The sequence below is a fragment of the Neoarius graeffei genome, chromosome 2 (assembly GCF_027579695.1).
Source record: "Neoarius graeffei isolate fNeoGra1 chromosome 2, fNeoGra1.pri, whole genome shotgun sequence".
Taxonomy (NCBI): domain Eukaryota; kingdom Metazoa; phylum Chordata; class Actinopteri; order Siluriformes; family Ariidae; genus Neoarius; species Neoarius graeffei.
This window is the reverse complement of record NC_083570.1, coordinates 33,974,271-33,991,826: the sequence shown is the minus strand read 5'-3', so window position 1 is coordinate 33,991,826 and position 17,556 is coordinate 33,974,271. Positions and strand designations below refer to the sequence as shown.

At 41.6% G+C, this 17,556-nt stretch overlaps 1 protein-coding gene across 2 annotated transcripts in view; it reads left to right on the top strand.

Moving 5' to 3' along the window:
- Positions 1 to 15,121, top strand: part of naprt (nicotinate phosphoribosyltransferase) — a 47,911-nt gene extending 32,790 nt beyond the window's left edge. For both annotated transcript variants that reach the window (XM_060914114.1, XM_060914113.1), the window contains exons 6-13: positions 11,143 to 11,336; positions 11,459 to 11,599; positions 11,693 to 11,777; positions 11,872 to 11,952; positions 12,042 to 12,144; positions 12,571 to 12,728; positions 13,532 to 13,639; positions 14,608 to 15,121. In XM_060914114.1, coding sequence (XP_060770097.1) covers positions 11,143 to 11,336; positions 11,459 to 11,599; positions 11,693 to 11,777; positions 11,872 to 11,952; positions 12,042 to 12,144; positions 12,571 to 12,728; positions 13,532 to 13,639; positions 14,608 to 14,667 — 930 coding nt within the window. In that variant the 3' untranslated portion in view covers positions 14,668 to 15,121. The remainder of the gene's footprint in view (positions 1 to 11,142; positions 11,337 to 11,458; positions 11,600 to 11,692; positions 11,778 to 11,871; positions 11,953 to 12,041; positions 12,145 to 12,570; positions 12,729 to 13,531; positions 13,640 to 14,607) is intronic.
- Positions 15,122 to 17,556: the final 2,435 nt, after the last annotated feature.

Here is a 17,556-nt window from a genome sequence, read left to right as displayed (position 1 = left end):
TTTGACATTTGTAGCACCTTAATGGTGGTGGGATGTACAGTCTCACTGGGTAACTTAAGTACCCAACCTTAACTCGGTATGGTAGCACCTGCTCATTGAATTGTAATAGTACAGACAGACTGTCGTGCTTAGCCCCATCTTTATTATAAAGCAGTCTTCTGGCCTTAACAACATTAGCCCCTGTCACATTACTTAGCAAGTCGTCAGTTGACATATCAGTTGGTATCCCTGTAATTACTCCTTGCACTGTTCGCTTTCTTTCCCAGGGAGAACATTTCACTTTCTTTCCACCTAAAGAAGTTAACTTAATCACATGTTCTCGCTGCTGAAAGTCCTTGCTTATAATCAGTAAATTACCATCTCTAAGGGGTTTGACATTCATCTCTCCTACACTATCATACAGGGCTTTAGACAACTTCAATGGGTTGACAGAACCGGGAGAATCAAACTGAAGCTTTACCTTAAACTCTTCCACTTTACTCGCAGCCACACTGATAACACTATCCACATCAGAATCCCAAAAATCCTCCGAATTATATTTCTTTCTTTTATTTCTGTCTTGCCTTCTATTTTCTTTTCCTTTTACTTGCCAGCCGTCCTCGCTGTTCGATTCTCCCGCGTCCTCTCCCCCCATCTCCACCTCACCCCCTGCGTCACTTCCTGCCATCTCTGCTCCCAGCTGATTCTCCACATCACGGACTGGGATGTGCTGCTTAGCCCACACTGTGAGGACATGGAGGGGCTGACACACTGTCTGACGGATTACCTTAACTTCTGTGCAGATGTGGTCTCCCCCGCTAAGACTGTATGGTGTTACCCTAATAACAAGCCATGGGTAACACAAGAAGTCAAAGCTGTCCTCAACAGGAAGAAGGCCGCCTTCAGGAGCAGGGATAGGGAGGCAATGAAAGCAGCACAGCAAGAGGTAAAACGCTGTGTGAGGGAAGCTAAGGACAGCTACAGGAGAAAGGTGGAGCAGAAGCTGAAGGAGATCAGCATGAGGGAGGTCTGGGAAGGTGTGAAAACCATCACAGGTCACAATACAAAGACCAGAGTCATTGAGGGGACAGTGGAGAGGGTGAATGAGTTGAATGACTTTTTCAATCAGTTCAACCAGCCCACGTCCCCCCCACCCTCTCCCTCACTGCAGCCATCTCTCCTTCTTTCCTCAACACACCTCCCCCCAGTCATCACAGCAGCCCCCTCCTCCCCCACCTCAACACAGACTCCTCCATGCATTACTGCAGACCAGGTCAGAGGTCAACTGAGGAAGCTTCACCCCAGGAAAGCAGCAGGCCCGGACAAGATGTGTCCCCGACTAATGAAGACCTGTGCTGCTGAACTGGGTGAACCACTCCAAAGCATCTTCAACCTTAGCCTGCAGCTGGGGAGAGTGCCCAACCTCTGGAAGACATCATGTATCATTCCAGTTCCCAAAAAGTATTGGCCCAGTGAGCTGAACGACTTCCGACCGGTGGCACTCACTTCACATCTGATGAAGACGTTGAAGCGGCTCTTCCTCAGCCTCCTCAGACCCCAGATACAACATACCCAGGACTGTCTGCAGTTTGCATACTGGGCAGGTGTCGGTATGGAAGACGCCATCCTCTACCTGCTACACCGGGCCCACTCGCATCTGGATAAGGGAAATGGCACAGTGAGGATCCTCTTCTTGGACTTCTCGAGTGCCTTCAACACCATCCAGCCCCTATTGCTTCAGGACAAACTGAACAGGATGCGAGTGGACCCCTGCCTGGTCACCTGGATCTCCAGCTACCTCACTGACAGGCCGCAGTACGTCAGGCTGAAGGACATCACGTCTTACACTGTGATTAGCAGCACCGGAGCACCCCAGGGCACGGTGCTGGCCCCTCTTCTCTTCACCCTGTACACCACGGACTTCTGCTACAACTCGGAGCTGTGTCACATTCAGAAGTTTGCCGATGACACAGCCATCGTTGGGTGTATCAGTGACGACAGAGAGGAGGAGTGTAGGAGCCTGGTGAGGGACTTTGCTGTGTGGTGCAACAGGAACCATCTGCAGCTCAACACCTCAAAGACCAAGGAGCTGGTCATTGACTTTGGGAGGTCCAGACCAAGGTCATGACCAATTCTGATCTTGGGAGTCGAGGTGGAGGCTGTGGATTCCTACAAGTACCTCGGGCTGTGGCTGGACAGCAAGCTGGACTGGACTTGCAACACTAAACACTTATACAGGAAGGGACAGAGCAAGCTATACTTCCTTAGGAGGCTGTGGTCCTTTAACATCTGCAGGAAACTCCTGTGGATGTTCTATCAGTCTGTGGTCGCCAGTGTCCTGTTTTACACCGTGGTGTGCTGGGGGGGCAGCACATCCAAGAAGGACACATCCAGGCTGGACAAACTGATCAGGCGGACCGGCTCTGTGGTCGGCATGAAGCTGGACTCTCTGGTGATGGTGGCAGAGAAGAGGTCTATGGACAAACTATTGAACATCATGGATGATGCCAGTCACCCTCTGCACACCATCATCAGCAACCAGAGGAGCCTGTTCAGTGACAGAATGCTCCTTCCCAAGTGCAGGACGAACAGACTCAAAAACTCCTTTGTCCCTCACGTCATCAGACTGTACAACTCTTCTCTGGGGGGGAGGAGGGGTAAAAGGAGGACAGAGGATGGGAAGGAGCAGTAGCCTAGCCTAACAATACCAATACCGGACAATGTGCAATATAATGTGCAATATAAAGTGCAATATCTCTCCTGCTGCCGCCCCCCTTTTTTTTCCTCCTTCCCCCCCTTCCCCATATCTTATTCTTGATGCTGCTGGAATCTTAATTTCCCTGAGGGAACCTGCCCAAAGGGATCAATAAAGTTTTATCTCATCTAATCTATCTAATCTTTATATATCATTAATTCCCATGAAAAAGGGGAAAAAGAGGTTGTTGTGTTGGCACTGTGTTTTCGTCTTACTGTATGATAAAGTTCTTCCTAATTAGACTGGATGAATTTCTCTGTAAACTGGCAAATAAAATGTTTCTGTAGACTTCTGAGTTAATTCTGCTGCTATCATCATGAGTTCCATCATCTTTAAATATTAGTGAGCCTGTTACAGACATAGTCATGCATGCCCAAGCCATGACACTACCTCCACTGTGCTTGACTGATGAGCTTGTTTGTTTTGGGTGATGATTTGGCAGAGCCTTTCTTTCTCACTTTGGCCTTTCCATCATTTTGATAGAGGTTAATCTTGGTTCCAGAACTTTTGTGGCTCATCTCTGTATTTGTCTGTGAATTCTAAGCTGGCCTTCCAATTTTTACTGCTGATGAGTGGTTGCATCTTGTGGTATAATCTCTACATTTCTGCTTTTGAAGTCTTCTTCAAATGTTGGATTGTGAAACCTTCACCCTTGGGAGGTTGGTATTTATTTATTTATTTTATTTTTTTTGGGGGGGTCTTCATAGCTCTAACGGTGTTTCATCAATTGCTGCTGTTTTCCTTGGCCAATCTGCTTGTTGTCTGGTTGTTAGTACACAAGTGGTTCCTTTCTTTTTCAGGACATTCCAAATTCTTGTACTGGCTATGCAAAATGCTTGTGCAATGGCTCTGATTTTCCCTCTTTTCTTATCTTCAAAATGGCTTGCTTTTCACCCATAGATGACTCTCTGGTCTTCATGTTAGTTTATCCTTTTTAACAACAAATGCAGTGTTGACAGGCGAAAACCAGGGCTCAAACCAAGAGTAGACATTCAGAGCTATTAATTTTTTAAACTAACAGGGCACACCTGAGCAACAAGAAACACCTGTCAGTCACAAGTTTCCAGTATTTTTAATCAGATGAAGAATGGGGGCGGCACGGTGGTGTAGTGGTTAGCGCTGTCGCCTCACAGCAAGAAGGTCCGGGTTTGAGCCCCGTGGCCGGCGAGGGCCTTTCTGTGCGGAGTTTGCATGTTCTCCCCGTGTCCGCGTGGGTTTCCTCCGGGTGCTCCAGTTTCCCCCACAGTCCAAAGACATGCAAGTTAGGTTAACTGGTGACTCTAAATTGACCGTAGGTGTGAATGTGAGTGTGAATGGTTGTCTGTGTCTATGTGTCAGCCCTGTGATGACCTGGCGACTTGTCCAGGGTGTACCCCGCCTTTCGCCCATAGTCAGCTGGGATAGGCTCCAGCTTGCCTGCGACCCTGTAGAACAGGATAAAGTGGCTAGAGTTTAATATATATACGCCTTAATCCCGATGCGGGCAATAAACAAAAAAGAGTCAAAGAGTCCCTCTGAGCTCATGGCGCTTCATCCTGCGTTCCAAGTTCTTTTGCCTCCTTAACATTTCAACCTTCTTGCAGATTTCAGAAATAAGGTGACGCCAACCGCGGCGGTCCTGGATAACGTCTTTCCATGACTCGAGAGCGCCCCCCCATTTCAGAACATCCTTTAGGGTGTCTTTATATCTAAGAAGAGGGTGCCCAACTTTTCTTACTCCTTCATTTAACACTCTATACAGGAGAATCTTTGCAGGGCGGTCATCTGGCATGCGTGCAACGTGCCCCAGCCACCGCAGTCTGTTTCTGATCAGTGTAATCTCAATATCTGTGGCGTTGGCTCGACCTAGTACTTCGTCATTCGTGACGAAGTCATCCCACCGGATCTTGAGAACTGATCTCAGGTGCCGCTGCTGGGTTGTTCTGAGAAACCTGATGTGATGACGGTACAGAGTCCACATCTCACTTCCATACAACATAAGGGGCGTGATGCACTGGTTGTATACCTTGAGTTTCGTCTCAACTGTCAGACCTCTGTAGTCAAAGACCCTGTCCCTCAGCCTACCCATCGCACACGACGCGGCCTGAATCCGTGATGTTATCTCATCATCAAGTTTGCAATCCTTGGTCACAAAACTTCCTAGGTATTTAAAACGGTCCACCCTCTTCAGCTTTTGTCCATCAATAAAGAAATCCAGTTGTTCCCCAACACTCATGGTTTCTGTTTTCTTGATGTTAATTCTGAGACCCATCCTCAATGACAGTGTGTTGTAGGCTGATAATAGACACTGAAGCGCTGGACCCTCATTGGCGAATATGGCAATATCATCGGCGTACTGAGCTTCTTGTATGTATTTGGTTAATGTCTTGGTCTTTGATTTCAAATGCCTGAGGTCGAAGATGTCGCCGTCATACCTAAAACGCACCTTGATGCAGTGACTTGGATCTATATCCTTAAAAGCTAGGTAGAGCATAATGGCTGCATAAATACCAAATAGGGTAGGGGCAAGCTTACACCCTTGTTTAACTCCACTGTTATAGTCGATTGGCTTAGTTAGCTCACCATCAATAAGTAGCCTAGCATGTACCTCAGAGTAAAGCGTCCTGATAACTTGGACGAAATTGGATGTACATCCGAGCTTTCGCAGGATTTTGAAGAGCAGCTCTCGGTTTACACAATCGAAAGCTTTGGTGAAGTCAGTGAAGGCAATGTGCAGGTTTTGCTGCTGTTCTCTGAACTTTTCCATCATCTGGCGTAGGGTGAAGATGCCATCAATCGTGCTTCTGCCATCTCTATAGCCTGATTGAGATTCGGGATACACTAACTCTGCTAGGCGTTTGAGACGTTGAAGTACGATATTGGCAAATATTTTGCCTACAACACTAAGCAAAGATATTCTGCGGTAGTTGCCACAGTCACTACGGTCACTCTTCTTGAAGAGGATACAGATGATGGCGTCAATTAGGTCTGATGGTAACTTTGCTGATAACCAGAACAGGTTAAAGATGGTAAGTAAAAAAGATGCTAGAATACTTCCACCATAGACTATGACTTCCGGTAGTATACCATCTGGACCGGGACTCTTCTTGAGTTTGGTGTTTGTGATAGCTGTCTTTACTTCTTCCATTTTAATTGGGTCATCTAGATCTTCCATAATTGGACGCTGTTCCAACTCATCAAGTATACTCCAATCAACATGTGTGGGTTGGTTTAAGAGCTCTTCGAAATGCTCGACCCACCTCTCCTTGATGTCTTCTGGAGATGAGAGAAGAACGCCATTCTTTGCTCTCACTGAGTGGAGGTGTTTTGGTTTGGGGCCGTACACAGCGTTGATCGTTCCATAGAACTCTCTGACATTGTTCTCCCGTGCATACATTTCTGCTTCGTCAGCCTTCTGTCGAAACCAGTTGTTTTTAATCCTTCTGATCTCCTCCCTAAGAGCCATCTTATCACCACTTAACTTCTTGTCCCTGAGCAGACTTTGAATCTTTTCATCATTATCATCAAACCAGTCCTGACTCCTTCGAGTTTCCTTGTTAAAGGTATGCTTAGTAGCGTTCTGAAGCACCTTTTTCAGATCTTCCCAGCAACCTGCCTGAATCGACGGAAGTTGCTCTTCTAGAAAACTCTCCAGCCTACACTTTCTGTCGTCATTCATTGTGCTGTCTACTTTCGGAGATGGTTTTGTGGTCTTCCCCCTTTTCCTGGCTAGTATTCGACATTTGCATGTGAGGAGTTTGTGGTCTGTGAAACAATCGGCTTTGGGATTAACCTTTGTGACACTGACTAACTGTGAGGCTTTCTTATCTGCTAGCACATGGTCTATCTGGTGCCAGTGTTTAGATCGCATATGTTGCCAAGTGTTCTTAAGGTGGTTCTTTAGTTGGAACATAGTACCCATGACTTTGAGCTGGAAACGGGTACAAAATTCGAGCAGCATCAATCCGTTAGAGTTCATTTTCCCTACGCCATGCTTTCTGATGACAAAGGGCCAAGACTGCCAATCTTTTCCGACACGAGCGTTAAAGTCGCCGAGAACTATTATACTATCACCTTTAGCTTTCGTTATACATTCCCCGAGCTTTTCGTAAAAACATTCCTTTTCAAATGGTGATCTTTGCATGGTGGGCCCATAGACACTGATTAAAGTAAGGTGATCGTCATTCTCAAGTGGGACCCGAGCGGTCATCAGCCTGTCATTTACAGAAACTGGATTTATATGACCTAATTTGTTGGAGATGGCAAAACCAACACCAGATGTCCTGTCCTCTCCCCCGCTCCAAAAGATGGTATGGCTTCTCTCTCTTATGCTGCCAAAGCCTGGACGCCTGACGTCGCTCAATGCACATATATCTATGCCTGCTTTCTCCAGTTCTTTACTAATGATCGCTGTAGCACGTTCTGGTCTGATGGCTTTATCGCTGTCATTAGTAGTCCGGACGTTCCATGCCGCTAAGTTGAGTTGCTTGCCTTTTTTAGACGAGTCTGTTTCCTTCTAAAGACATAACATTATCATTATCATCATTACTGTATGGACTTCGCATATTTTCCACCACCGCCATAGATTGTGGGGCGTCGGTTACCTCGAACGCAGTAGCATTATCTAAAGCTCTATGAAGACTCATCTCATTAATTGTAAGGCTGTGCCTAAAAATGACGACACTAAACGGCACAAGATAGTGTCCCTTGGCGGGTAGTCCCCGTGAGTCGACGGGACAGCAATGCTGACACGGTCGTAGGGAGTACTCGTTGCATTTTTACCAGAAACTGTAGTCGAGTTGACAAACAGAACTGCTAGGTGCCATAACTGCCGCCGAGTTGACAGACAGAACTGCCTGTTACCAGAAAAGCTGCCGAATTGACAGAACAGATCCGATGGATGCACGAGGGCCGTATCCCCGGCCAAGGGAGGCTAGGATGTGCTGACACTTGCCCAAGGTGTGCCCATGCTGACAAAGATGAAGACTACTGGGACTCTATACTCTGGAGTGATGAGACCAAGATAAATGTTTTCGGAACTGTAATTTAGAGTTTAATATAACATCTGTTTAACTTATAATGTGAAAGTAAGGTTAATAATATAACTTAGATTACACATTTTTTCAGTTTTACTCAAATTAGGGTGGTGCAAAAATGAGTACACCCCACAACAAAAACTACTACATCTAGTACTTAGTATGGCCTCCATGATTTTTAATGACAGCACCAAGTCTTCTAGGCATGGAACGAACAAGTTGGCGACATTTTGCAACATCAATCTTTTTTCCATTCGTCAACAATGACCTCTTTTAGTGACTGGATGCTGGATGGAGAGTGATGCTCAACTTGTCTCTTCAGAATTCCCCAAAGAAAATAATTTATTTACACCACAAAGGTGAAGGCTACAAGAAGAAAAGCAAAGCTTTACTTATCAGTCAGAATACTGTAGCAAAAGTGGTACAAAAATTTAAGAAAGATGGAACTGCAACCATTTCACAGACATCCAGGTAGTCCGCGGAAGTTAACACCTTGACAGGAGTGTCTTCTGATGAGAAGGGTTGAAGAAAATTGGCATGCAAGTTCACTGCAGTTATCTAAAGAAGTAGAAAGCCAAACTGGGGTGACTATTTCCCGTGACACAATATGGCGTACACTGCAGAGGAATGGCATGCATGGATGCTGTCCACGAAAGAAGCCTCTCCTAAAGCCCAGGAACAAAAAAGCCTTCCTAGATTTTGCCAGGGCCCATGCTGACAAAGATGAAGACTACTGGGACTCTATACTCTGGAGTGATGAGACCAAGATAAATGTTTTCGGAACTGATGGCTTTAAAACTGTATGGCATCACAAAGGTGAGGAATACAAAGAAAAATGTATGGTGCCTACAGTGAAACATGGTGCTGGCAGTGTCTTTATGTGGGGCTGCACGAGTGCTGCTGGTGTCGGGGAGCTGCTTTTCATTGATGGCATCATGAATTCATGGATGTATTGCTCTATACTGAAAGAGAAGATGCTACCATCACTCCGTGCCCTTGGTCATTGTGCACTTTTCCAACATGACTAAACACACATCTAAGGCCACTGTTGGATTTCTGAAGAAGAACAGGGTGAAAGTGATTCAGTGGCCAAGTATGTCTCCTAATCTGAACCTAATTGAACACCTATGGGGAATTCTGAAGAGACAAGTTGAGCATCACTCTCCATCCAGCATCCAGTCACTAAAAGAGGTCATTGTTGAAGAGTGGAAAAAGATTGATGTTGCAAAATGTCACCAACTTGTTCATTCCATGCCTAGAATAGGGCCTCCGATTTTCCGCGATCGCGGAAAACGGACGGAAATCACGGAAATTGGGGTCAGAAACGGAATTAGTGCTCAGAAACGGAATCTATGGAGCCCCTCTGGTGACATGGGTGAAAAAAAATATTCCATGGCCACGAGTTAATAACGCGTGGGAACGAAATCCTATTCCGTGGCCACGACTTGCTTAATGCGTGGGAACGAGATGATTATTGGGTGGCCATGAATTAATAACGTGTGGCCACGAGATGATTCAAGTTCCAGCCTGATGGGATGATGTCCAGTTTTTGAGCGGCCGTCAATTGTGCAATAAATACAGGATTTATCCTGTATGATGAAATCTATAACATCCCCAAGGTCAGCATATTGTCTACGTTTGAGCCCGTGCTTTTTGAGCAGCCGAATTAAGTGTCTCTTGCTCAGAATTACTCCATGTCTAACTGCAAATGATTTAAAGATATCATTATAATTCATTCCTAGATTAAAATAAAACGAAATCAGATCAAACTTGACCATATTTGCGGCTGAAGCTACTGATGCCAGAAAGTCAACAGTCTCAGTGATGAAATGACTAACACTTCTCGTGGCCACGCGTTATTAATTCGTGGCCACCTAATAATCATCATCTCGTTCCCACACATTAAACAAGTCGTGGCCACGGAATAGGATCTTGTTCCCATGCGTTATTAATGCGTGGCCACGGAATATTTTCAAGCACAAAGGGACTCCTAATGCTATATCATAATGGTGATCTTGAAGGCAGATTTTGAACAGTCAGATTTCCATTAGTAGTTTGCACCAAGGCTTTTCAGTTTAACATTATATAATAGCAACTGATTATTTTCATGATTTAATGGTTTATGTTCTTAAATAAGAAGTTATGTTCCAAAGAATGATTTTCTATATAAAGAGTTTGAAGACTTGTGCATTATTAAATTAATAATTTACAGGCAAAATGTAAATTAAACTAATAATAGAGTTAACTGTTAAATAACTTGAATCATTTAAAGTATATATTAAATGGACACTGTCACACACTTTATGTTAGACCTGTCGTTGCACTGAAAACATTGTAAGCATAACAACGAATAAAAGTTTGAAAAACATGGATAAAATGATAACTGAGATTGTTTTTATTTAAATGTACATGTATAAAGAGTAAGAATAACCATAAAAGTATTAATATACAATATAAAGTTTTAAAGAAAATAGCAGGAGCCAGTCAACAATCAAGTTAACAGCACTAATTAACTACAGTCTTAAATAAATGAAAGAAACACATTTTCAGTGAAGTGAAATTTAGTGTAGACTGTGTACAGAAAGTTTAAAGCTTTATATGAAGTTGTACTACAGCAGGCCAGTAAAGCAGGATTACAGGGATAGATGCACAAGGACAACAAACATGCAGATGCCTCCCAACACCAGTTACCTGAAACATAACATTTCATGCATTTATTACATGTACTTAAGAATTCTGATTCTGAATTATATATGTTGAAAATCTAAAAATGCCAATTTAGTTGTCATTTGAGCATATAACTGAAATAAATTGTCTGAAACGGAATTGAAACAGAATTAGCCATTCTCTGAAACGGAATTTAATGTTTTTTGAAACGGAAAATAGGAGGCTCTACTAGAAGACTTGGTGCTGTCATTAAAAATCATGGAGGCCATACAAAGTACTAGATGTAGTAGTTTTTGTTGTGGGGTGTACTCATTTTTGCACCACCCTAATTTGAGTAAAACTGAAAAATGTGTCATCTAAGTTATATTATTAACCTTACTTTCACGTTATATATTAAACTTTGTCTTGTCAACATTTTGGAAATTGTTTGTGTTCATTGAGATATTGTTTAAAATGTTACTTTTCAAAAGGGGTGTACTCGTTTACGCTGAGCACCGTATCTCAAAAGGACAGTTTTAAAATTTAAAATCAATAGAGTAGTTTGGCTTTATTTGACGCACCTTTCAAAGAAGTTTTAGTGGATTGTATCATTTAAAACCAAACTTTACAACCCTTCACTTAGGCTGATAGAAAGAACAAAGGCTAAGATCATGAATACACATTAATTACTGTATTGTGTATGTAACTGGAAGTATCAAACCAATTAAAACAACAATCTCACTGCAGACTCTGGTGCCCTTGAGAGGTGGTGATCCCATTGAGCTTGTCCCTCTGGTAAAGGACTGGTTAGGACGTGTATGTGAGTTACTCGGAGCTAAGCCACAGCAGGTACGTGAGGGAGAGCTTGCTGCTTTCTTGTCCTATGCCATTGCTTATCCTTGCAACTTCCTCCCTGTGATTGACAGCTACAGCGTCAACAGGTAACACAATGTCCTGTTTCTCAAAACAAACAAACAAAAAAAACCAAGTTTATCCATTTTTTGTGTGTCATGCACTGTGTTGGAAAAAAGAATGTGAAATGTCCACGTCTTTTTTATTGCAGCAGTGGCTTGCCCTGTTTCTGTGCTGTTGCCTTGGCGCTCTGTGAGCTACAATATCAACCTCTGGGTGTTAGGCTGGATAGTGGAGATCTCTGTATGCAATCTTTGGAAGTCTGTAATGTTTTCAAACAGTGTAGCAAGCAGTAGGTGTTTTGCCTTTTACAGATATTATAGTTGTTTAAAGACCTCTGGTACTCTAAATGGTGCTCTAAACAACTTTATCTGTCTCCCACTAGCTTCTCAGTTCCTGCATTTGAGTCACTCATCATTGTTGGTACAAACAGTGTGTCTGAAAAAAGTCTTTCTGAACTCAACAAGAGAGTAAGACATTCCATAATAATAGAAACATTTCACTATAGCCAAGAATTACATCATATGCTACCTTTTAGTAATTTTTTTCCTCCCACTTTTTCAGGATAATGAGATTGATGTAGTCGGAGTTGGAACTCACCTTGTTACATGCACACGTCAACCCTCACTTGGTTGTGTATACAAGGTAGAAGATTTAAGATGAAGATTTCTAGAGCATACTTGTAAATGCATTTAGATACAGTCTGAGGAATTGATGCAATTTTCGCTTATTAGTTGGTAGAGGTTAGAGGTCGGCCTACGATGAAGCTGAGTGAGGACCCAGAGAAAAGCACGCTGCCAGGCAGAAAGGCAATCTACAGACTGCTGGACACTGAAGGTCAGGAAATTTCCCCAATGTGGGACAATAAAGGTCTTCTTATCTTATCTTATCTTATCTTATCTTATCTTATCTTATCTTATCTTATCTTCAACCTCTTTTTGCTACATTATTTCCCTTTTAACCCAAATGAACCCAATTTGTGGGAATTTGCACTCCGATTTGTTTCATCCATTTATCATCCAATATTTAGCATTTAAAAAGACAGCTGATTTTTGATTCAGAGAAAAGGAGATACCTAAATGTTTTTACCATTTATTATTATTAAGCAAGTTCTTAAAAATGTGTAAAATAGAATGGGGTCTAAGATCTAGACTTCTGCTGTCAACTGAGATGTTGCCTCACCAGAATAGTATTGTTGATGTCCTCTAGTTACTCCCTCACCTTTCCTCAACTTTCTCCACATCTTGATTTCACCACTCACAGGTCATCCTCAAATGGATCTCATATGCCTATCAGAGGAGCCTGCCCCAAAGGTGGGAGAGCCCTTGAACTGTCACCCTTTAGGCCTGGATAACACTGTCCAGGCAGTCATACCTGCCCATGTGATAAGCCTACGTTTAGATGTCTTCTCCCATGGAGAGGTAATCTCCACCCCTTCCAGTCTTGGTTCACGTGAATGTTTCTATTCTGAAGACCTTTTATAAAATTGTTCACTTTCATAAATTTATCTCATGTTTTTGTGTGTAGGCTCTGTTTTATGGTCTGTCCTATCTTTATCACTAATTAAATACCTTAATAATAAGTTGATAGGGTGAAAGGGGGGAATGATATTTGCAGCTGGTGAAGGCAGAGAACATGAAGGCATGCGTAGAGAGGCCAGTGTCTCAATGTGAAGCTAGAGGGCAGACTTCCTTATAGGAAGGTTAAGGCACAGTCTGATAATGTCACTGTGCATCTATTGACTCTATCTTCCTCTTTGGTGTTCAGCTTTCTTCTGCTTTGCCCACTAGATTGCAAGCACAGTTACAAGCAGTCAGGACCAACTCTGCCTCTGGGACATATGTAGTTTTTACTGTTTTGGGTGCCTGATATGTTTGGTTATTAGCTGTGAGATATTATTATTATGAGTTGCTGAAATAAAACGGCAAGTTTTGATGTTTGTCTATATATATTAAGAGGCTCAACTTATGGCAGCATAAGTGGCTAATGAAGACTCATAGCATAGATATTGAATTTGTAGATACTTAAATCTTGCCTTTGTTGATCCTTTTTCCATTCATTTATCAGATTCTAAAGCATCCAGAAATGTGGATTTTGCAAAGCCAGACTTTTCCACTGAATTTGAACACTTTCCAAAATTACACCAATGTATCATAATGTGTCTAAAGGAAAAATATCTGACAAAAAATTCTGACCTGAATGTTCTTTTATGCTGTATTTCCAGATTATGCTTCCCCTGAGCAATGCATATGAGAGTCGAGTACATGCACAGACCTCCATTCAGTCCTTGTATGCCCATCACAAAAAACTGGAGAAGCCAGAGTCTTACCTGGTGAATGTTTAATATACCCCAAAAATTAATACCAAAAGTATTCTTTATTACTACCCTGATTCCAGAAAAGTTAGGGCACTGTGTAAAACGTAAATTAAAAAAAAAGAATACAATGATTTGCAAATCCTTTTCAACCTATGTTCAAATTAATACAATACAAAAACAAGATATTTAATGTTCAAAATGACAAACTTTATAGTATTTTGTAAATACAGTGCAGCACCATTATAATACGGCTCGATATTACATGAAAACCATTCTAACACAGTCAGCTCATGGCTCCCAGAATTTAAATGTAACTTTATGCAGCTGCATTCAAGAGCTCAACAGTGTCAGACTCAGAAGATGTGGAACTTGAAAATGTGTTAAGATGGTTTGAATGCAACAAAACTTCTGTGGCAAACATTACGCATCTATGAAAGATACTTAATTTTATCTGACTACAGGCCCACACGAGATTTCAGCAAACAAAAGTTAGACTTTTTCAGTAAAACCAAAGACTAAAATGTGCTGTTATGTGCTATGCCTGAACTGTGCTTGTTGCATGATAATCATTGTTCTATTCTTTGAACACTTTTTGTTTACTTGTTATTACATGCAGTTAATTATTACACGATTGCCCATATTCTTCTCACTGGTATTGTAATTTTATAATGACTTATAATTAACTCGGTGGTGCTACTACGCTGTATAGAATTATGCTTACAATTATTCAGAGCAGGCAAAAACTTGCATTTTTAATACCTTGCATGGCAAACATAGGATGCTGCTATAGAAAAATAAGTTTTGTAAAGAATACATTTTTTATATATGCATATACATGTACAGTAGCTTGTCTTTGTATTGTATTCAATTGAATATAAGTTGAAAAGGATTTGCAAATAATTGCATTGTTTTTATTTACATTTTACACAGTGTCCCAACTTTTTGGAATTGGGGTTATAAATCTGTGTTTTTGTCTTTCACAGGTGGCTGTGTCAGAGAGAATTCATTCTCTTGTATCTGACATCAGAAAAGGAAACAGCTAACACAGCTATTTCCTGTTCTTCAAGTCAGCCAACAACCTTCAACTGTTTTGTATTGCAGATCTTTGCACAGCTGTACTCTACTACTATCATAAGTCTGTGCATATGTATGTTTTATGAATATGTTGAGTATCCTTATATTCTACTAAGGATACCATTATGCTAGTAAAAAAAAAAAATCTGACCACTTTTTCATTGCTTTTAACTAAATTAGACTACATACAGAGTTCCTTGGTACAGTTCACCATAGGCTGTGCTGGTGACTGTTTATCACACCAGCATTCTCATTGTTGATATGATTTAGGTTGGTGTTATATTTAATAGGAGTAATGGCTGGAAGTCACACTGATATGCTTTAAATGTCTTGTATAAATTTTGTCTTTGGTTTGGTTGATTAGATTACATTAATCTGAGGCAATTGAAATAGTTCATTTACAGTGGTGCTTGAAAGTTTGTGAACCCTTTAGAATTTTCTATATTTCTGCATAAATATGACCTAAGACATAATCAGATTTTCACACAAGTCCTAAAAGTAGATAAAGAGAACCCAGTTAAACAAATGAGACAAAAATATTATACTTGGTCATTTATTTATTGAGGAAAATGATCCAATATTACATATCTGTGAGTGGCAAAAGTATGTGAACCTTTGTTTCAGTATCTGGTGTGACCCCCTTGTGCAGCAGTAACTGCAACTAAACGTTTGCGGTAACTGTTGATCAGTCCTGCACACCGGCTTGGAGGAATTTTAGCCCATTCCTCCATACAGAACAGCTTCAACTCTGGGATGTTGGTGGGTTTCCTCACATGAACTGCTCGCTTTAGGTCCTTCTACAACATTTCCATTGGATTAAGGTCAGGACTTTGACTTGGCCATTCCAAAACATTAACTTTATTCTTCTTTAACCATTCTTTGATAGAATGACTTGTGTGCTTAGGGTCGTTGTCTTGCTACATGACCCACCTTCTCTTGAGATTCAGTTCATGGACAGATGTCCTGACATTTTCCTTTAGAATTCGCTGGTATAATTCAGAATTCATTGTTCCATCAGTGATGGCAAGCCATCCTGGCCCAGATGCAGCAAAACAGGCCCAAACCATGATACTACCACCACCATGTTTGACAGATGGGATAAGGTTCTAATGCTGGAATGCAGTGTTTTCCTTTCTCCAAACATAACGCTTCACATTTAAACCAAAAAGTTCTATTTTGGTCTCATCCGTCCACAAAACATTTTCCAATAGCCTTCTGGCTTGTCCACGTGATCTTTAGCAAACTGCAGATGAGCAGCAATGTTCTTTTTGGAGAGCAGTGGCTTTCTACTTGCAACCCTGCTATGCACACCATTGTTGTTCAGTGTTCTCCTGATGGTGGACTCATGAACATTAACATTAGCCAATGTGAGAGAGGCCTTCAGTTGCTTAGAAGTTACCCTGGGGTCCTTTGTGGCCTCACTGACTATTACATGCATTGCTCTTGGAGTGACCTTTGTTGGTCGACCACTCCTGGGGAGGGTAACAATGGTCTTGAATTTCCTCCATTTGTACACAATCTGTCTGACTGTGGATTGGTGGAGTCCAAACTCTTTAGAGACGGTTTTGTAACCTTTTCCAGCCTGATGCGCATCAACAACGCTTTTTCTGAGGTCCTCAGAAATCTCCTTTGTTCGTGCCATGATACACTTCCACAAACATGTGTTGTGAAGATCAGACTTTGATAGATCCCTGTTCTTTAAATAAAACAGGGTGCCCACTCACACCTGATTGTCATCCCATTGATTGAAAACACTTGACTCTAATTTCACCTTCAAATTAACTGCTAATCCTAGAGGTTCACATACTTTTGCCACTCACAGATATGTAATATTGGATCCTTTTCCTCAATAAATAATTGACCAAGTATAATATTTTTGTCTCATTTGTTTAACTGGGTTCTCTTTATCTACTTTTAGGACTTGTGTGAAAATCTGATGATGTTTTAGATCATATTTGTGCAGAAATATAGAAAATTCTAAAGGGTTCACAAACTTTCAAGCACCACTGTACATATTGACTAGAACCTATGTGACTTTGTGATTACAACGTCAATATGTAAAATTTTGTGCACAAGTTTACAAGTACCTGGGTGTGAACACAATCATCTAAATGTGAATTTACTTGAATACTTGAATCTTTACGGTCATACAGGCATTACCGAACACACAACTCCTCTGCAGTCTGGTTGACCAACTCGCAGAGAAATTTCCTTCTATGTACTCAAACGGGAATACACAACAGCGCTATCTAGTGGCCTTGCTAGTACACAGAAATACTGATAACCATCAGTATATTACATTCTTGCCCGAACCCTTAGGATTTCAGCATCCTGACTTAAAAAGGTTAATATGGCTATATGGCAGTGTGTACCAGAGTTTCATTAGTTTTTCTTATAATAACAACAATGAACAAAACATGCATGCCTCAGACTCGTTTTTTTTTTTTCTTATTGTACAAAGTCCTTAAAATATCTTGGGTCCATAAAAAGTTCTTTATGATCGTCTTTCAAGTTTCACCCTATCTGGTAACCCTTTGGGTGTGCCTTGAGTCTCTTTCTCTTAGTATCTTTCTATGGACTAAGCCTCACTGACAGTGATAGCCTCTGATGATTCAGAAGGCAACAAAGGTGGTCCTGCAATCTTTGTGTCAATCAGTTTACTGCTCTCATTAAACAATGCTGTTTGTTTCATGTTTGCCATGATGTTTTTTTTTTTGTGCTACTTTTTTTCCCACCTTTTTGTCACAGGTCCAGGTGAACTAGATCTAATGTTGACTGTAATTTCCTCCCTTGAAATAGTCTGGGAGGTGACAATCCAGTTGTTGACTGTTGTGTAATATGGTACAACCCCGTGTAAT